Raw genomic sequence first — 22,133 nt, 5'->3', positions numbered from 1 at the left:
AAACAATATTGGAGCAAATTTGCTATCTATTACTCCATCAATAATTTTGATCGATTGAAAAAAAATATTTAAGTTAAAATTATAATCATTTAGTATATGAAGTGACACACAGCTTCCAGCAGTGTATGGAAAGGAAATGTGTTCCTAAACAATATTGGGTTTGGTTGGTCCAAATGCTTTTTCATAATGGACCAATGAGTAAGAAAGTGAACATGTAACACCTTTGGTTTTTTTTTTTTGGTACAACAGTAATAAATAGCAAAAAGAAACTAAAGCATAGGGAAAAAATCCATCTGCAGGATGGACAGAGCTTCTATAGATGGAGAATCCCAAATTCTCAAGTCCACATGAAGGTATAAACTAAGTTTACACATGTATTCTGCCATCATATTTCTCTCTTTGTAGATAGTTTACACTTTTGATTTAATGCATAAATAAATATATTGATTTGTTGGATAATTCAATGGATGATATATTCTTACCTTCTAACTATAGATGGGGAACCCTTTAAATGAGATTTCCCCTTTTCATTATGTAACAAGGGATTTGGATAAAGAATATAATGTCGTTTTATTTTCCCTTCCATATACCATAAATGTTGAAGATGTAAATATATTGCCCTTGCCTAGATGAACCAGACATGTTATTGTCTCCATGCCGGACTGTCCAGTCCGATAAGAGTAAGGCATCGTATAGCAACCTGATCTCCCCAGGCTATCCCACGTATCCGGGTTGGGCCAAAAACATCAGAGTGGGCCTACGGGCTTGACTTCAAGGCCCAAATCAGTGTCTCATTGGGTCCAGCACGTGGAGTGCTCGTGCGCCGCCACTGACCGCCCAATCCGATCAATAGTCAGCCTACACGTCAGTTGTATTGCTCCTATAAATAAGGAAGTATTTTATGTCTAATATTTAACTACTAACCATTCATCTACTTATATTTTTCCTCTCTACCTCTCTCTAGATCCACACTATCTTGAGCGTCAGATAACATTTTCAGGTACCTCCCCCGTGGGCTTACAGCAACAACCGACATCAGCCACACTTCTCTATTACCAACTCACCCAGGCAATTCCAGAACACCCAATTTTTCCCCGTCCCTACACTAAAGAGCATATATCTTTTTTAAAAATGACTCAGAGAGATTGTAAAGTCGCACACCTGAAACTACAATAATTTTAGAACATTGCTATTCTTCCACTAAATCCTTCTATTAATCATCCTACCTACAAAAATTAATACATGTCACTTGTAATCCAATCATTAATAATTAAATTATCTTATTGTGACATATGTGGGTATGAGAATTAGTATAAGTATATAATAGGAGGATATATCATTTTCCATAATAATGAAAGTGATGAGGTTTTGAGGTGATAAAAGCGATGGGCAATTATGGTGGTGGGGTAACATTGGTTAAGGAACCCAAAAAATGAAAAGTTGGTATGGGAGACAATGAAGTAAAAGTATTTTGAAATATAATTTCTAGTGTTTGACATATAAAATGTTTTTCTTGAATAATTAACCAATAGCTTTAAGATACTGAGAACATGTGTTATTAAAATCGTATCGGTTATCAAACCGATCAGGATACTGGTATAGTGGTACAGTGGTTCAGTAATTAAACTGCATGTCGGTTAAACCGAACATATCTACTTATATTTATGCATATATATAAAAACCTATAACAACAAAAATTCACTAGGTACTCAAAAGGATGTGTTAGTGATTGGTTTTCAGATGTTAGTATTGAGCATTTATAAAAGTATAGCACGCTACCCGTGTAAACTTTAGAGAAATTACCAAAATCTATCCAAGAGAAATGTTTCTTTATGACTTTGATAATTGGAAAATCCAAAGCACTGTTTCTGGGTCGAGCATTATATGTTTTGGAAGAGATAATGGAATAGATGGATGAGATTGGAGAAGTGAACCGTGGAAGAAGAGATTGGAAGTTGAAAAGGGGAAAGTGGAAACCCTCTCTGTATACTGTTCTGGATATCCGGCTATTTTATTTAAAAAAAATATTATATGTGCAAACTGGCTGGTTCAATGAAATTCCCACCGGTTCACTGGTTTTAACAAAATTCGGCCAGTTTGCACCGGTTTCAATACTTATCCAGTATAATATGCATGTCGTACTGGTTTGGGGACCGGTTCGCCAGTTTTCTGATCGAGTCGGCTGGTACGGTACGGTTTTTACAACTATGAGAACTTTACATTTTTATAATGGAAGTCACAACTATAAACACTAAGAAGAACAACATTTATCAAAATTTATGTAAGTTGCTTCATAATATAATAAACACATCAAATTCTAATAAATTCATGTTTTTCTTGCATCATAAAAATGTATCATTTCACAATAGAACAAAAAAAAGAACAATCTAACATAATGGGGAATCAAATAAGTAATACAAAATCATAATTAGAAAATAATTATCCACTAAATTATTAATTAATCGAATCCAAAAACTTATATTGGAAGATGAAAATAATCGAGGAAAAATTAGGGTTTCATACTCAAATAAGGAGATAGCGCAAATTCTTCTCCTTCAAATTCCTTTTTCACATCGAACTGTATTGGTTCCTTCTTTACTTCATCTTTCACTTCAAGTTTCATATTAGCAGAGATCGACTCTCCAGGATTCATCACACTGACTCAAGTTCTAGTGACGTTATGTGACTAGATCACCTGCTTTGTATATCTGTTGCGGTTGAGGTATCAATGAAAATAAATACAATCAGGATTTAAGGTGATAGTAAATAATATTTTTTTGAAACTACTATGTACAACCTATACCATAACAGGCTGCACAATACGGAAATTAGGATTTAAGGTGTGTGACTGAGTAAATATGTTTTTCTTTTTATCAAGACTCGACTTTCACTCACAAGTACCTAATAAAAAAAAGTATTTTCTCATACCAATAGATACCTTATATTTTTAAATTCACCACTGTTTGTTTGACAAGTATCTTATTTTGAATGACGGTATTATATAAAAAACACATATCATTGAAAATAAAAAGTAAAACAAATGTCAAATAATAAGTGAATATAAGGAGATGAGTTATCTCATTGTATAAGGAGACACACTATTCTCTTATACAAATTCATTGCAAGTTTACTCAATGTTATAAAACTCGGCTTGGACTAGCCGGTTCGACCGATTCAACTGCAAACTGGACATCTGAGTGGTATGAGCCTCTCATTTAACTAGGTTTGCATCAAAGTTAAACTGACTCAGACGATTTAAGCCTAAAATCGGTAACTCACATGGTTAGACCGATTGAACCACCTAAGTCAATCAAAAATATACTTTTAAAAAACAACCAAAACAATATTATTTTGAGATGAATTTTTTTAAACTTATTTGAAATTATATTTGTCATTCATTAACTTATATTTTAGCAAAAATTTCGTTGTTTAATTAAATTTTAACTGATGTGCATTTTTTTGCAACTAAGGCATAATACATATGTTATTTGACGATGTTTTCAACTTGTTTTTGACATTTTATAGTAATAAAATATTCTTTGTTGATTATTTAATTAGGTATGGTAATATTTTTAAATTTGGAATATATAGTTATTAAATAGTGTTAACCAATATTATGTTTTTTTTTTTTAAATTTAATGTAAACCGAGTTAATTGTCTAACTAGTGACTCAGTGTCTTAACTAACCGAGTTATTGATCAGTCTGAGTTTAATAATAGTGGGTATTATTCCACAAAAATAACACATTCAAAAAGTCAAAAGTATTAGATAAACATGTTTTTAATGTTTTGTTTAAATAGTCAACCAACCATAAAAACATTAATTGGATACATATCTCATTGATTACTTAATTATGCACAATTGTATGTAATTTCCAAATATTCTTGTTTAATATTGTAGCCTTAATTTGATACAATATTTTATAAAAAAATTATATTTCTTTCCAAAACAAAGGGAGTACAAAAAAGTAAGAAAAACTTGTATGAAGAGATATAATACATTATATTTGGAGACAAATATATTTATGTTTTTTGTGCTATCATTTATAAATAAATTTTAAGTAGAATTAAATTTTTAATGTGTTGTCAAATTTCTATTGGTTATCTCTAGGTACATACGTATTTATACAAGTTTTTCTCAAAAAAAGTATGCAATATAATAAATAGTTTTTTATTTAATAAGTAAACTCTACAAATAAATCAAAACATTGGGAATGATTGCAAGCATGAGTACTATTTTTTTTTATTTGAAGCAAATTGATGTCATTGTAAGGGAAAAGTGAAATTTTATGAGATTGTAAAGCTTTTAAATATATGTTTTTGTCCATCTTAAAAGTTTGTTTTCTTAAGTAATATTAGTTGAAAAAAACAGTCACACTTTAAAATAAATTAATTTATTTAACAGGATATGATTATTAATTATAAAAAATATATGTTTTTGTCATTTACCTTTATTAAAAATTATAATTCAACCATTTATTAAATACATGACTTGTGTTGGTATTCTAAATTATTAGATATTTTAAAATGATCCCTTATCTCAATATCTAATTTATTAGATATTTCAAGTTGAATGTTGCTAAAATATAGAAAATCACACATTTTCTTCTGAGTTTTCTTTTCTCATTTGTACAACAACTTCTTCAAACATAGAGAAATATAGATTTCACATATACAGAACATTTTTCATGTACATATCAATTCAACCCTTAATATTATGCTTAAATATCTCATTTATCTATCAATTGTGACCATGTTGATAACCAAATGTTTTTTATATATAAATCGAATTTTTAACATTAAGATTTATAAAAAGATTTAGCAGAGTTTTATATTACTAAATTAATGTTTTGCTGATCTAATTAATTAGTTTAAAAGGAGAGCACATTCATTTGATGTTATTTCAATAAGATATGAGTGTTATTTTGATTAATTTACAAATTTAGGCTATTTGGGTGAGTCAAAATTGAAGGGATGATAATGAGACTAGGCATGTGTGGGTAGTGTTTTTTGTTCCCAATAACACACCATTTGCGGGTACCCATATGAGTAGTGAGTATCAGCAGATATCTAATGCGTTTTTAGTTTTTATTATATATGTACATATTTAATAATAATCAATATATAAAAATAATTATTCCATAGATAATAAAATATTTATACGATAATTAATTATTATTGTAATTTATTATGAAATAATAATAGATTAGATAATATATGATATTAAATTAAAAAATAAATAAATATAATATATAAAAAATTAATTAAAAATTAATTTATGAATATGTGGGTAATGAGTATAAAAAAAAACTCGTCTCACCTATAAATTACCATTGTAGATAACCATTGCAAATATTTTTAAAAATATCAACGAGTTGAGTTTTTTAGGAATAAAGAAGGAAAAAAACTAATTTTTTTCATGGTTTAGTTTCATTCAATAAATGGAAGGAAAAGATAGTGTGACATCCACACCTTTTTGTTTTCTCTCCCATTGGAGAAAACCAACTTAAGAAGATTAGTGACAAATTTTATAATCACTAACTCTTGTATGTATTTTAAAAAAATTGTACTTCATTTAACAACACTTATAAAAATCACTAATTTCTTAAAATTAAAAAGGAGAACAAAATACAATGAATATTATTATTAAAAACAACTATAATTTTTTTCTCAGTTATTTTTCTTTCCTCAAATATTTTTGTTCAACTAATATACACTAATCAACACAATTGTAGTATTATTTAGAGTTTAAAATTTATGTAAAAATTTTTACGCTGTCAACATATCATCTACCATTAATTTGTATTACTTTTATTTGAAATCAATATTATCTAACAAACGAATGATATAGATTTATTGACAGTATAAAAAACACTTAAGTTAGTGTAAATATTAAATGCTATTATTTATTCAAATAGCAACAAAGAAAGAGAGAAAAAAAAAAAGAGAAGCAATGAGGAAAAGGAAAACAATTAAAGGTTTTGTTGTGAAAAAAGAGGGAAAGAAGGCGATTCTTTCTACTCATATCCATAACCTTCATTCTAATTCACCAGGTACTCTTATTTCATTATTATATTCTTATATTCCTTTTTATCACATTTCTCTATTAATCATCACATTTTTATTATCTATTACCTAAATTTGTACGATATTCAGTTTCAACTAAGATTGGGTTCGATCTCGATTTCTCTCACTTTTTCCGTATAATTAGTTTAAACTAGGGAATGAAAAAAAATCAATTTTGAAGTTGTTTTAGTTTATGATTTGATCGTTGGTGCTGATTGGATGAAAAAAAAGCATTAATACATGTTACAGGAAACAACATCTCCATGCATTTGTGACCTAATTAGGTTTTTGTGGAATATGTATTTTCAGAAATATGGAAGTTTATTTTGAATTGTAGGCTACTACTATATATGGCTGAGATATCTTTTGGATTGTACTAATATTTTAGTTTACAATTTAACATAGGAACAAAATATAATATGATATGGACATAAATTATGCTCTTTTATTATGATTATTACACATCTTTTGATAAATTGTGATCATGAAGTTATGTATTTAGGAGAAGTGATCAAATACCTCTCCTAGCAGTAGGAAGTAATTTATATATGATACAAGATACGACTTTGAATATACAGAAATTCTGCACTTATGTTATGATCAGGAACACTTTTTTGTAAATTGTATCATCAAGTTATGCATTAATGAGAAATGGCAATACCTCTTCAAATATTCTGAATCTGTATCAATTATATGTTTTTAATAAATTTGTATTGACATATCTAGATCATATCGCATCTTAAATTTAAAAAATTGCCCGTATTTGTGCTGTATTGTAGAAGTAGCTGGGCTTCATTGGTACTACTAAGTCTCTGGTATTCATTTAAGTAATACCTTATCACGTATGCTACCTATCGCTATGCATGAGTTGAGTCAATTCCATGTATGTGCTGTAAATTTAAGACAGATGTAAGTGAACAATGTTCTGTGTAGAAGTCATTTTGCAGGAAATTTGATGTCTAGAGAACATGTGATTTGCTATGTATTTGTTTGATATCAAGCACTTCTATAAACTTTCTGAAGCTTAAAAAGCAGAAAAGATGCATGAAATTACTTATTGTTGCCTTGAAAAAAGAAGTATTTTTGAATCCATAGAAAAGTTCTTGGCCATATTTATTTTATATTCGTTTGAAATGGGGAAATTGAGAAATTGTTAAACATATATGTGATTAAACTATGTACGGATCTACTTGTAAAGTGTACTTCATTGCCTTGATTTTAGTTTAGTTCAATATAAGGAATCAACTGAGTATGCTGCATCCTTTTAGTTCTGTAGTTTCTTTTGAAGTCTGCTTTAAGCTTCCCAATATCTTTCTACTTGCTCTTTGATGGAGCTTTGCATCTTTTTAAGGGTTCTTATAGGTTGAATTATTAGGCTTATTAGCTTTTTGTTATCCAGATACATGTGCTTTGTGATTATAAGTCTTTTAACTATTTACTTTTATATTATGTTCCAATGTTTCTACCCAACATTCTTGGACAGGGAATGGCAGCAGGCGATGATTTTGACATGTCAATTTTGAAGTCTCAACTGAACCAACCGCCTGAAACAAAGGAGCAGGAAACTGAAAGAAGCGATTCCCAAGTGGATATATTGGAAACAAAACTTATGGAAGTAAAGGCTTGCATACAGGGTTCAGAGGACAAAGCAAAAAAGGAGTTAGAGGTTCTCTGGCGACGAGTCAAGATCGCTGCAACGTTGTTGACCTACTTAAAATCTAAAGCTAAACTCATGGCTATTCCTCATCTGGCCCACTCATCGTGTGGCATCAAACAAGTAGAGGGAATAGGCCTTGTTGACAAGAACGGGATACCATTATCAGGTTGGTCAAGGAATGTTGATCTTTCTTTATTTGATGACGTAGATGAAGAATCATTGATACGAATTAGCCATCAGCATGATTCTTTAGATGAACAGGATGCAGCTTATATCAGTGAGACACTGAAGTCTGTCCATATGGTCGCAGATGTGATGGAAGCCCTTGTCAAAAGGGTTTTATTGGCGGAATCAGAAACTGCAATCGAGAAGGAAAAAGTAAGTTTAAGTCGGGAAGAAATAACGCGGAAGTCTTCTCAGTTAGAGAATATGTCTAAGAAATTAGAAGGTTTGGAGCATTTTGCTTTGAGTACAAGTAGTGTTCTAAATGAGATCCGGCAAAGAGTTGAGGATTTGGTACAAGAAGCAATCAGGCAGAGAGAGAGAGCTTCTGACAATGAGGAAGAGCTAAACAGAGTGAAACAGGAATTTCAGTCTCTGAAATCATATGTTATCAGTCTAACCACAGTAAGAGAAACCTTACTTTCTTCGGAGAAGCAATTTCAAAATATTGAGAGGCTGTTTGACCAGTGAGTATATTTCACTATATACACTATAGGCATATTCTATTATTATTACATGTCTTGATAATCATTTTATGTTTGACCCACATCAATATGCTTGAGTTCAATGGATCGATGCACTTCTTGCTTCTCTCGTGCCTAATGTAGCTTAGTTTAAATTTATTTTACTTGATTTTCCGTACCATCATGTGATTTTTCTTATATAGGTGCTCTACTTTTGTGAAATAATTGTATCCATTTTGTGGGCGTGGATATGATTTTCTATATGCATATGTACAACATTTAGGCTCTTATTTTTGGAACAAAGTTCATATAATGTGGAAATGAACTTGGGAACCTTTAGTAACTACTGAAGTAAACAGAGTAAATTTGGTGGCAGTGAAATGTTTTTTTATACCCCACAAGGGCCACTTATGGAATAACTACTTTATAATTTTCTTCATTGCAATTTCGTTAAATGTAATGCCTTTTCTAATTGAGCTACTCATACTATCCCATTTGTCCAGGTTTGTTACAAAAACAGTAACTTTTATGAGTTTACAATCATCCTGGGAGTTTCTTGTTTTATTAAAAAACTATCACCTTGTTGGATTTTACTTGGCTTTCTAATTATTACTCCCTCCTGCTGTATGAAACAAAATGTGTAACGTGAACTCTGAGTTATTTTGTGAGTGATCACATTACAATTTGAATAGTTCTTGCTTGATGCATCAGCTAATTTTTTAAATTCCATTTTATGTTTGGAACTGGTCCTTGTATTGTGTATGTGATGCTTCAATATAGGCAAATGCAGGCATGTTCTAGCCACAAAAGGCACAAACGGTTTTAAAAAAATAAAAGCGGCATACTCGCTATGATAATATGGCAATTGAAACACAGGTCCAAAAACCTATTACAGTGTCATTTTAACTTGTGTTGTGTTGCAATGGCGGGTATGCTCCGTTTCCGTGTTAATACATGCTTGCATTACATTTGCTGCTTTCAAATGGAGTAAAATGCTAACTTTGATTCTCATGTAGAATGTTCATTTCTATCTTGATGATCTATTTGTTTTCTGTCTGATGTTGTTCCATGGCAGGCTAGTTGAAAAGACTACTCAATTAGAGGGTGAAAAGATGCAGAAAGAGACTGAAGTTCAGAAACTTATGGAAGAGAATGTGAGATTGATTGCTCAACTTGACAAGAAAGAGGCTCAACTTCTGGCATTGAATGAACAATGCAAGTTAATGGCCTTGAGCGCTTCAAACATGTAAAGATAGGCGGCGGCGCGCTTCCTTGCTTACAACTCGAGGCATCGAAGTGAAAGCTTCGATGGATAAAGAACTTGATTAAGGTCCTCTCACCCACAAGAAGCACAAAACAAAAACAGAACTCCACAAACATGTTAATTAATGTCCTTATTTTCATGTGCTATTTTTTGTGTGTCAAAGTTGAACGCAGGAAATACTTGTACTTGGAGGGTAAACATGGCCTACTCTTTCAAAGAAAAATATGGGGCATGAGGTTGTGTCTCTGTCTTGCAATGGAAAATAATGAAATTAAGAGAACTGATTACTAAGATATGGAGTAAGTTTTTTAAACTTATTCATAAAGTAAGTGAATCCATTTTCATTTTATTTATATCGGTTCTCCTACCGACATTTTATGGATTCATCCATAATTTAGTGGACGCCTTTGTCGATATAATGACTTTTTTTATGAAAAAAACCTTTAAACAAATATAGAGGAGAGATTAGAGAACAATTGTTTGTTAAATATTATTAAAATTAAAAGAAGAAAACCTTCCTTCCTGCCATGCATATATTCACATTTATTTTCATACATATATAACTTATGTAATTCATCTAATCATTTATCAAACGAACACTTAAAATTAATTTTTCTTTGAACAAACAAGTATAGTTTATACATGCTCAAGTTTAAATTCAAATTTAACTTATTTCATGAACAAGTTTTATTCAATTAATTAACTACTCTAGTATTAGCTACTATTTATTATTTTTAGATTGCTTGATTTGTGTGGGTATTTTTTTTTACATTATTTTCCATGGTCAAGGCATCCATAATAACTCCTGAAACATAATCAAACTTCATTTCACTGGATATGTTATTATCTTCCTATATCATACTACAAAAATAACTTATATACATCTTTTTCACACATAAGGCAATACTTTATTATTGATTAATAATTAATTTATAAATGCTACATATTACTTTTTCGTATATAAAAAAATTGTAGTTTATTTTTATAGGGTGATATGTATAATTATTCAAGTAGTACCCTTTGTAACCAAGTTAATAAAATAGTTCACATATTAAAAGGAGGGTGATAATATATATAGAAATGCCACACCTATATCCTATATATTAAATAAGAAATTAGAACAAAGGCACATTACGTTCAATAAAAAAATTATTTTGAAAATCTTGAAATTATTTATATCATAAAAGAAATATTATTATTTGATTATTAATTGACAGACCAAGTAAGAAAATTAATCTTCTCAATTCTTACCACTCTTCATATCAGAGTTTCTTATGTTTTTAGTACCTCGGTTAAAAGAGAACTTATTGGTACTTTATTTCATATTTTCTGATGTTTTTTATTTTATTTTATTCTAATCTTTTGATGTTTTGAAAATCTAAAATTCCTTTATATTTTTTCTTCAATTATACTATTATTTATTAGATGTCTTTCTGACCTCATATTTATCTCTATCTTTAATATAGTTTTCACAAATTCATTGTCATACACACATCAATACAAATTAAGTGACAATATCCTAATCAAATTATATCAAATGTTTATGTCCTTTAAGAATTTCTTAAGCATGTGAATATATTATAATGGGAGGATTATTTGAGTAGTTGGCCAATATAACAATAATAATATGGGTAATGTTAACAACTACAGTCTACAATAGAATCGTTTAAGAAGAGAGAAAGAGAAAATTTATCTTAAAAAACAATATTTTAATGTATTAAGAAATATTGTATTTAGTTTTCCAAAACTGATTTCCATATTTTATATTCCTTAAAAATGCATGTATTACACTAGTATATATCATTATGCTCAATTGAAGAGTGAGCCTAGCTCATAATCTATAGGGACAAAAGAAAAAGAAAAAAAAGGTCCAAAAATTTTTCATTCTTATTTGGGTTCTACATATTATTTCATAATTTATTATAACTTCTAATGAAATAAGAACACCATATTTTATCCAACAATGATAAACATAATTCTTATTCATATTTGGGTCTCACAACATTTATTTTTTTCCCGTTCCTCACTATCCAAAATAACTAAAAAAAACCAATAATTATTCGTATTTAATAAAAAAGTGAAAAAATAATAATGAGATAATGGAAAATGAAGTAAAAATGTTCTTTTATATTAAATACAACTACAATCATTATGGTTGCTCCTACAAGCTATGATTTTACCCTATATGGTTGCAAAGTGATAATCTAAAACAAAACATGGAGAGAAAGAAATGAAGGCAAATGGAAATGAGAGGAGTAGTAGAAGTACAAAATGTAGATAGAGAGATATGGAATGATCTTTGTGATGTATGAATAGAGATACGGGTAGAAAATTAATGCAAGAAGATCATTACCCGTAAGACTAGGAAATGCACCACTGCCGCTGTGAGGTCTCTAGCTAGGGCACACTTATGATAATATATATGTTGTCCTACAGTTTATGTCACTCCATGTGTTATATGTTTGTGATTGGTTAGTAAAATTCTTAATAATTAAATTTGAACTTTAATATATTTTTTCTGATCAATCATAAGCCCATAATATATGAAATAATGTAAAATGTAGGACAGTAGATGTGTACCCGATAAACACCCAATCATTTTAGATGTGTATGTGAGAGTGTGAGTATATGATGAGTATGTGAACATCTATTTTAAAGCAATGTATTTTTTACATCAAATTAATATTGAACATTATTTGTTATCCCTTGGATTTTTTTTAATGTAAAGGAAAATATTGATAAGTACTGTTTTAAATACACTCTTTAAATATTGAAAAAATGATTAAAAATTTATGTATTTACTATCTTAAAATATTTCTTAAATAAGCACGTCTTTAATATTTCTTTTACCACAAGATGGGAGCGCAACAAGTATAAAATATATTTTAAATAAATATTTTTTTGTACTTACCGTAATTATTTTTTTCAAATTTGATGCTAATGTTTTTAGTAAATTTGAATCTCTTATTTTTTTTCTGCCATAAGCCTTAAATTTAAAGTTGGCTCTTGTTTGTAGACGATGTTAACCTTTTATTTGTAGAACCGAAAGTCCATTTTTTTTCTGATAATACAAATAAAAATAGAGATCGATTAATTTATTATGAGAAAGAGTTGTGAAATATAATAAAATTCGTATATGTGATAGCAAGAGGGAAAAGAAGGTGCAAGCAATGGGCACGTAAATGCATGATAATGAAATAGAAGCGTGATGATGGTGGTGTCATAATCAAGTGAATTCTGAAATCTGAAAAGTTGAAATGTACGTGAAGGATTGATGAATAATAACGTTGGAATGAATAAATATATTGTTTCCCAAGGTTGGTTTCTTATCAGCAATCAAATAAACGAGACTGTTACAACTTACAACAATAATGAAATGAATTCAAGGAAATATTGAATAGTTCCATCGACCCCACTTTCCCTGTTTGGTTCATTTTTATGTAAAACTTGTACTCTTGTACCCTACCTTTACATATACACAATAAATATATATGTTGCGTTTCCTTGTACATTCACATTAAAATGTAGTACTACATATATACTAATACATATTACTTTTTACATTATAGATTATAATGTCCAATGAAGCATATTCCAACATATGTGCTGGTCACTTCCTAGATTCATGCAATAATGTACTTATTTGCCTAGTAGTGAATTTAACTCATGGATTGTCAAATTTCCTAGGTGTATATGTATACGAGTTGAAGAAGTCTCGAAAAAATGAATGAGTTAAATAGCATATAAGTGGATGTACCCATAAACCTAATACCTTAAAATTTTGGGTCAAGATGTGATGTCAAACCTACTTATATGCTTCATTCACTTAAACTATAGAAGAATCTTGTAATTCATAAATAAAGATATCCCAACAAAATTAAAATCTAATCAAAGAGAGCACAAAATGCTGAAAGTTGGAAGAGGGGATGGAAGAAAATGATGTAGCTTTCGAGTTCAGAGTCCATATGCTCCAGGAAACCATTACACCCGTTGCATTTAATTTTTGGGGCGCGTGCTTCCTTTTCATAAAGACTTCTCTAGACAGACCAGGATCACATGTTTCATTGGGTGTCTTATTTAGTATTTCTATCCAATCAGAAAATTTTATTTGATTAAAAAAATTTATAATAACATAAATTAATATTCGTATGTTATTCTATAAGATTTCATTGGCTTGATACATGAGGACAGAAATTTCTTGGGACAGAGAATCATTGTCCATAAAAAAATATCCTTTCACCTTTTCACTATAAAGTTTAGGATTTTCTCTTCATTCTACCTTATCTTATTTGTCATGTCTCTGTATGTTATTTTTCTTCAGATAAAGTGCAGTCACTTACTTTATGACAATACATATAAAAGTATATGGCATATCAAAGAGAATGGTAACCTTTTTGTGTGATCTTGATGGAGAGAAAGAACAAGAAGAAAATGAATATTTTTTAAGAAATTGAATGGCAACCTTTTTAATTGTGTGATATTGATATTTAAATTATTATCTGACAATGACATGTATAATATTATAACATTGTTGTTAAATATACCAATGTTTTTAGTGAAACTATCATAGACATGATAAAATTTATTAAAGAACCTAATCAATAAATTCTCTAATGAAATAAAGGCTTATCTAAATCACGTTTCTTCCTGATTTTGGTCATTTCCTCACTTCTGAATACTAGTAATCCTTTCTTCCTCATAATTGAAATGTATAACAAAAAAAAGAGCTTTAGAATTAATAGAAAGATATGTTCTCTCTCCTCGAATTTAACTCCTTTTCATTAATGTAGAGAAGATTGATTTTTCACTTATTTTCAAGTAAAAAAAATGTTATATTATTACATTTTAAGAGATAAAAATATTAAGTAAAACTCGTCTCCATTAATGAAGAGACAAATTATATTTTGTAGTGTACTTTTAAGGAATGAGACTCCCCTCCCGTAATAGAGAGGCAAGTAATGTCAAAAATCACAAAAAACGTTATATGTTTTTACACTTATACATTTATGTTTATTATGATAAGATAAATTTACCATTCAAACTAAAGGAAAAAATTGCATTTACCTTTCTATTAATGGAGAGGAATCTGACCCACTTTTAAGGCCAAAATTATAACTTTAATAAAAATTAAAGATTATAAATATCATTATCTCTTAATTTTTAGTGCACTTTTTCACAACTTGCAAATATCACATCACATTACTTTTTACTTAATTTTTTTTGTTGATGTATTTCCCTCACAATTAACACAATTAACGTAGAGGATTCTCACCCCTCTCTAAATGGATAAGAGTATATGTATATTGTAAATCTTGTGGGAGTAAAGATTTTCTCCAATAATAAAGATGCAAATAATATTACATAAAAAATAACATATAATAATATATTTATCCTCATATTTTTATTATCGAAAATAGGCGTAAAAACAAGTATGCCATCCAAACCACAGTGTAGTACAGTCTTCATTAGCCCACCCATGTTAACCCTATCACTGGCTCACAACTCACAAGTACAAATACAAAAGCTCTATTTAATTCCTCAAATTCATACAGAATATGCATAACCAATAATTCAATAACCCTCATGAGATGCAAAGCAAGTTACACTATTACTCTTCCACATCATTATGCAAGTACAAGAATATCTTGGTAACTTGCTCATTCGACTTTAATTATAAAGTATAGGCTAGAGAGAAAAATATATATGTAGATGGGGGCCATATTGATATCTACATCAAAAGAAGAACCTATTGAACTCCCAAATCACAACCCGCATCATTCTATTTGCCATTCATTCATTCACAACATCTGCTCTTTTTTCGAAAAAAAATCATTTGTCCCATAATTTTCCTATCTTCGTATTCTGAACTAATCAAACTTCATATATATTAATTTTTGTTTTTATAATTTTTCTTTTTAAATGAGTGGAGTTTTCTTATTAACTTATTACACCAAATAGACCATGAATGAAAACATGTGATCCCATCATTTTTACTTCCTATCCATCCAATATATCATTCCATTCCATACCTCTTTTTTCTACCTATCCTTGCCTCTTTCCATGTCTGTAATATACATGAAATAACAAAATTCTAAAAATGTATAGTTTTTTCTTAAAGAAAAGAGAGCCCTACGTTTTATTAACTTATATTTTTGTCTTCATTATGTGCATGGAAACATCATGCACTATGTTGTTTTTTATATTTATCATTTTGTATCCAACAAAGTTGTAAGAATTTATTTTAGAACCAAACATTATTGATATGGTTTATTTCATATATATGCCTGGTCATGCCTTTTCATCCAAGTAATATTCCTGGTGTAGGGTACCCTAACTTTCTAAGCTCTCTTTTGTCCCTTCCCTTTTTATGAATTACCCTCTGTCAACTTCAGTCCTTCTCTCTCAGATATTATTTCTGATTTTCTCACTTTATCACTACTTTATGTACCACGTGCTACCCCTATTATAAGTTCAATATTCATATATATACACACTCTCCCTCGCCTTTGTTTGCTTCTATATCTTTGTAATCTTGTTCTTGTTTTCAATTGATCATAACATGATGGAAACTCAACAACCAAATGAGGATGGGGGCAGTAGTGGAAAAGGTGGATTTATGAGCAGGCAAAGTAGTACAAGGTGGACTCCCACAACAGACCAAATAAGAATATTGAAGGATCTTTACTACAACAATGGAATAAGATCCCCAAGTGCTGAACAGATTCAGAGGATCTCTTCTAGGCTGAGACAGTACGGTAAGATTGAAGGAAAGAATGTGTTTTATTGGTTCCAAAACCACAAAGCTCGAGAAAGACAGAAGAAAAGGTTCACTTCTGATATTCCCATGCAAAGAGTTGGGTCTACTAATGCTGCTGTTTCTGCATGGAAACATGATGAACCACCCATTCATGCCAAGTATTCTAACATATCCACTGGTAATATTACCTAGTACCAATCATATCTAAAATCTTTTTTCTCCTTTTCAAGTTATTTCATTAACTAATAATAATGTGCCAATGTTCATATGTATAGGGGTTTCTTCCACACCATCTTCTTCTGCTGGAATTGTTACTATGGGCCACATGGGGAATTATGGGCATGGGTCTGTGCCCATGGAGAAGAGTTTTAGGGTAAGTTATATATGATGACTTCTTCTTCAAGTTTTCTATGCATTAATTAGAGTACTCTAGCTTTAGTTTTTTATGCAAAGTGTTGAACTATTTCAATAAAATTTTCACCACTTTTTTCTTGGAAACTATTTCTTAGGACTGTTCAATATCAGCAGGAGGTAGCAGTGGCCATGTTGGTGGTGCCATAAACCACAATTTGGGATATTTTGGTATGGAACAATATTCTTCACCCTACACTTTCTTAGAAAAAACAAGGCCAAGTGGAGAAACCATGGAAGAAGAAGAAGAACAACAAGTAGTGGATGGTTCCCCTGAGATACAAACACTCCCTTTATTCCCTGTGCACTGTGAAGACATTCATGGCTATTGCAACCTAAGGTCTAACTCTTCTAACTATGTTAGTGGCTGGTATCAGACAGAAGATGGATTCATGAATGGTTCTCGTGCTTCCATGGAACTCAGTCTCAACTCTTACACACGCAAATCTCCAGATTACTCTTGAATGATTAATTTGAATGCTTCTATATTGAACTTATTAATCTGAAGTTGATAAGCTTAATTTGCTTTATTAGCTATGTCTAATATCGTTTTCAGGTACTGTGTATTATGTCAGTTAGGTTACTAATGAGTGAGGAAATGTACTAGTCTGGTTTTTTAGTTGTTCTAAGTTATGTTACTTTCTCCATCTCCCAAGAAACATTCTTCTATAAATTTGATAATTGCAATCATTTGCTTTAGAAAGAAGAAAAAAAAGATAATACTAATACTGATACTCTCGAAGATAAGGTTATTCTTTATACCTAACCACAATAATTAATTAATTATGAGTGTAATATATCCAAAATATTTATATTCGATGGTTTATTTGTATTATTCATCGATGATTAATAAATTATTCAAGATATATTAATAGTGTAAAAAATCTTACAACATCAATACATTCATTTTTTTGGAATAGAGTGTCTAAGCCTTTCTCTCCCTGTGTGTCCAAAACCATTATAGCCTTTCCCCCTGAAAACATTAATAAACAAGAGAATTGGGCAGTGCAAATTCTTTGCAATAATGAAAAGCCGCACTGTCATTTTCTATGAATCAATGATACATTAATGACCTATTTTTTCAGCTATGGGTATGAATAATATCTGTTCTTATGTTATTATTCTTCTGTAGAGATTATGAATATTTATTTTTTAACAACGGGTTAGTGAAGCTAAATATATAATTTGTCAATAAAATCCTTTTTTTAGGGACCACTGAAGGCACTGACAAGTTGTACGGTAAGTTTGGGTTTCTTTTTCTTCTTTCTTTTCTTTCTAATAATACAGAATTTCTTTTCTCTGAAGGATATGACAATCAAATTGTATAAGGACTAGAGAAGGAGAATTATGATCATAATAATCTAATCTATATACTGTTGAAACTGCAACCTTGCAACTAGGACAGTATATATTTTTAAGTCTCAGCCCACTTCTTAAATTCCAAATTCTATAAACTTATCATGAATATAAAATATATGTATCATCTGTATTGCTTATATTTAAAAGCCAATAACAGTAAAATATGAATAATGGATAATACAATAACATTATAATTTATTTTAGAGTAAATTACACTGATACCCCCTGAGTTTTAGTGAAATTACATAAACTACCCCTCACTTTTCTACACCTACACAAACCTCCCATTGGTTTTATATTTTCATTACACTTACCACATGTTTTGTTTAACTTAATTGTGTTTGTCACATTTTTTGTTTAAAATATTACACTTATTTCTTATGCAGGGTGGTAAGTATAATGAAAGTATAAAAATTCGGGGAGATTTGTGTAGGTGTAAAAAAGTAATTGGTAGTTTGTGTAATTTCACTAAAACTCATGGGTGTCAGTGTAATTTACTCTTTATTTTACAATGTCTATGCATATATTTTTTCTCATACATTAGTATGACATGTTATTTTTCTTATAATGTAAAATGATTTAAGAAATCATTTTTCTTACATCATATCTAACATTTTGTATGTTTTGATTTGAGAATAATAAAATAAAATAAAAGTGTTCAATTGGAACATGAAAACGTAACTAAATTGGTCCTAGTTACCCTTCGGGATAGAGTGGAAGAAGGAAAAGATTCTCGAAGGAGGAAAATGATTCAATAACTTCGAAATATTTGAATAAGGACCTATATGAATTTTGAACCTGTTCTTTCCACATGTCCTCTTAATTGAGACATGTGATCCAATGCTTGGCTTGGAGTAAGAATCACTTTGATTTCATAATACATATTGGGTTGAGTCGGGCTATCATATTGAAAAAGTATTTTATCGGTTGGCTAAGAACTAACATATTTCGAAGTTCGTGACTTCCCTTTCAACGAATATCGTTATCAGAAATTAAACCATTGATCATGTGACCTAAAATCCAAATAACGGAAAACCAACTAACTAAAATTCTCAGTCTTGGACCACAATTAAGGAAGTTGTGGAGTCCTATTCCAAACCTATAAGTAGCCTTATTTGTTTTGTCGATCTCAATCCAACAACATTTAACTTGATCTAATACAAAAACAATTGGGCTCACCAGGCCCATTCCACAAAGGGTCCATTTCCCAAAGTTAGGGTTAAACACAAAACGAATCACCCGGGACTATATAAACCGAAACCCTAACCCTAATTTCCCATCCGCAGCAGAAGTGAATCGCATTTGAGAATGGGTCGAGTAATCAGAGCTCAACGTAAGGGTGCGGGTTCCGTCTTCAAATCCCACACCCACCACCGTAAGGGTCCAGCCAGGTTCCGCAGTTTGGACTTCGGTGAACGAAACGGTTACCTTAAAGGTGTTGTAACCGACATCATCCACGACCCTGGTCGTGGTGCACCATTGGCTAAGGTAACCTTCCGCCACCCGTTCCGTTACAAGAAGCAGCAGGAGCTGTTCGTCGCCGCCGAGGGTTTGTACACTGGTCAGTTCTTATATTGTGGTAAGAAAGCAACACTTGTTGTTGGTAACGTTTTGCCACTCAGATCTATCCCTGAAGGAGCGGTTATTTGTAACGTTGAACATCACGTTGGTGATCGTGGTGTATTTGCTCGTTGTTCTGGTGATTATGCTATTGTTATTAGTCACAATCCTGATAATGATACTTCTAGGTATAATCCTCTTTCCGTTGCATTATTATGTTCATAATTTATTATCATTCATTTTCATCATAGTTTTGATGTTATTCATTATTATATTGGATTAGTGATTTGATAATTTGACGGATATACAATTGAGCTCTTATTTCTATTGGATTGTATTATTTTACTGCATTTTTACTTGATTGTTGAGTTTATTTGCTGTGGTTACTATGTAAATGGTTGTTGCTTTGTTTTGATGAGCACAAATTGAAGAATATTTTAACATGTAGAAATCACATTGCATTTCACTTGGGCACTTGATGCCGCAGTTGTTTAACACGTGCCTCTTATTGAGAAAGGTGATTATTATTTCCCTTGCCTCTTTTAGAGGAGAGGTGGTTGCACTTATTGAAATAGGAGTATCCCAAATGTAATTAATATATACATCAATGAAGTCAAATGCTGCTTTTACTTTTATATCAGACGCAGGTAGAGGCCGATAAAACTATAAGTCAAATTATTTAGTATTGATTTAGAGTTAAATGCTTCATCTGATTTATCATAGAGCGTTATGGTGTTTTTCAATCCATCTGGCATACTCCATATAATGAGCTTGTCAAGGAAATTTTGTTGTGGTTACTTTGTCTGTGCTGTTTTGGAAACCATGTTGGTTATGATTATGTCTGGCCACTGTTTACAGGATCAAGCTCCCATCAGGTTCCAAGAAGATTGTTCCAAGTGCCTGCAGGGCCATGATTGGGCAAGTTGCCGGTGGAGGAAGAACTGAGAAGCCACTTCTTAAGGCTGGTAATGCTTACCACAAATTTAGGGTCAAGAGAAACTGCTGGCCTAAGGTTCGTGGTGTGGCTATGAATCCAGTTGAGCATCCTCATGGAGGAGGTAACCACCAGCATATTGGTCATGCAAGTACCGTCAGACGTGATGCTCCTCCTGGCCAGAAGGTTGGTCTCATTGCTGCCAAGCGTACTGGTCGTCTTCGTGGACAAGCTGCTTCTGCTGCCTCCAAAGCTGACAAGACTACTTGAAGGGATTGTTAGAGTTTTATTTGGATTTCTTTTGATTGCGGCTTTTCAAATTTTGTTTCTGTTCTAGTCCATGTGAAACTGTTTTGAGAACCTTTTGCCCCATAAATATCAGGCTTCTAATAGACATCCCTTATATTTGTTTGAGATGTTGCTCTTGATGCTGGTTTCAATTGGTTGGAATGGTGCAAGATGGTTTCTTTTGCCCACGGTATTTAGGATTTGAAAATGAATGAACACAACAATTTTTGATGAAGTGTTTATGTGAGAAGTTGGATAAAAACATTATTTAGGCTTTGAAAATGAATAATCATAACCATTGTAGAAGACGTGTTTATGTGAGTAGTTGGATAGTGGTAATTTCATTCAGAAAAATTAAGGTTTAACGTAGTAAATGACGAGTGTATGTGGCAAATTTTAGATAAGGCTTCTAAGTCGTGGGCATCTTTTAATATTGACTGTTCGAATAAAATTTAGTGCTCCATAGTAAGAGTTCTCCTTCACAATAGGGTTGTTCTTGCTATGTTATTAGAATCGGACCGTATTAAGTATGGTTAAACCGGATTACCTTGGGATGTAAATTGGATGACTCATTTGAAAATTAAAAAATGGATGGCCACTTTGATTTGTTGTTTTGTTTCTGGTGAAATGTAATTATTCATAATTATTAATTATATAAAATTTTATATTTATATATAATTATATATTAATAGATAAAATTACTAGTTATATGTGAAATTGTTTGATTATACCTAATAGTTTAATTAGTTAAACGTAATTTGGTTCTCACGAGTCCCATGTTCCAGTTCCGAGACCTAAAGTTGTGTATAATACATGATGATGGAATCTTTTTATACATTTTGAATTTTTGACAAATAAATTTATTTGATGTACATTGGAAAATGAATTAAGAATAAAAGTTAAAATATAAACAAAAATGAAAGGACTAATTGGCTGATTGAAGAATGCATAATAAGTTAAGATGTCAATTTTATCTATTCAAAAGTTTTGAAGCTTTATTTTTCTGAACTTATGATTTGACTGGATAAAGAATGCTTTAAACTAAAAATTAAGTTTATAAAATAAAGTAGTAGAATTTCGACTGATTATAATTTAATTTATTAGGTTTATGGGCTAATTCAATTGTATATATAATACCTAAAAATAATCGTT

General features: G+C 30.7%; 3 protein-coding genes across 3 annotated transcripts; all 3 read left to right on the top strand.

Moving 5' to 3' along the window:
• Nucleotides 5,941–9,918, top strand: LOC109333389. The gene is made up of 3 exons (XM_019568862.1): nucleotides 5,941–6,052; nucleotides 7,550–8,411; nucleotides 9,484–9,918. Exons 1-3 carry the CDS (start codon nucleotides 5,953–5,955, stop codon nucleotides 9,656–9,658), a joined length of 1,137 nt encoding a protein of 378 aa, XP_019424407.1. The 5' UTR covers nucleotides 5,941–5,952; the 3' UTR covers nucleotides 9,659–9,918.
• LOC109332584 (protein WUSCHEL-like) lies at nucleotides 16,235–17,304 on the top strand. The gene is made up of 3 exons (XM_019567561.1): nucleotides 16,235–16,607; nucleotides 16,705–16,802; nucleotides 16,939–17,304. Exons 1-3 carry the CDS (start codon nucleotides 16,235–16,237, stop codon nucleotides 17,302–17,304), a joined length of 837 nt encoding a protein of 278 aa, XP_019423106.1.
• LOC109333119 (60S ribosomal protein L8-3) lies at nucleotides 19,462–21,107 on the top strand. The gene is made up of 2 exons (XM_019568403.1): nucleotides 19,462–19,947; nucleotides 20,618–21,107. Exons 1-2 carry the CDS (start codon nucleotides 19,508–19,510, stop codon nucleotides 20,961–20,963), a joined length of 786 nt encoding a protein of 261 aa, XP_019423948.1. The 5' UTR covers nucleotides 19,462–19,507; the 3' UTR covers nucleotides 20,964–21,107.

This window comes from Lupinus angustifolius, chromosome LG18 (genome assembly GCF_001865875.1).
Source record: "Lupinus angustifolius cultivar Tanjil chromosome LG18, LupAngTanjil_v1.0, whole genome shotgun sequence".
Taxonomy (NCBI): Eukaryota; Viridiplantae; Streptophyta; class Magnoliopsida; order Fabales; family Fabaceae; genus Lupinus; species Lupinus angustifolius.
This window is presented reverse-complemented; position numbering and strand designations above follow the sequence as displayed.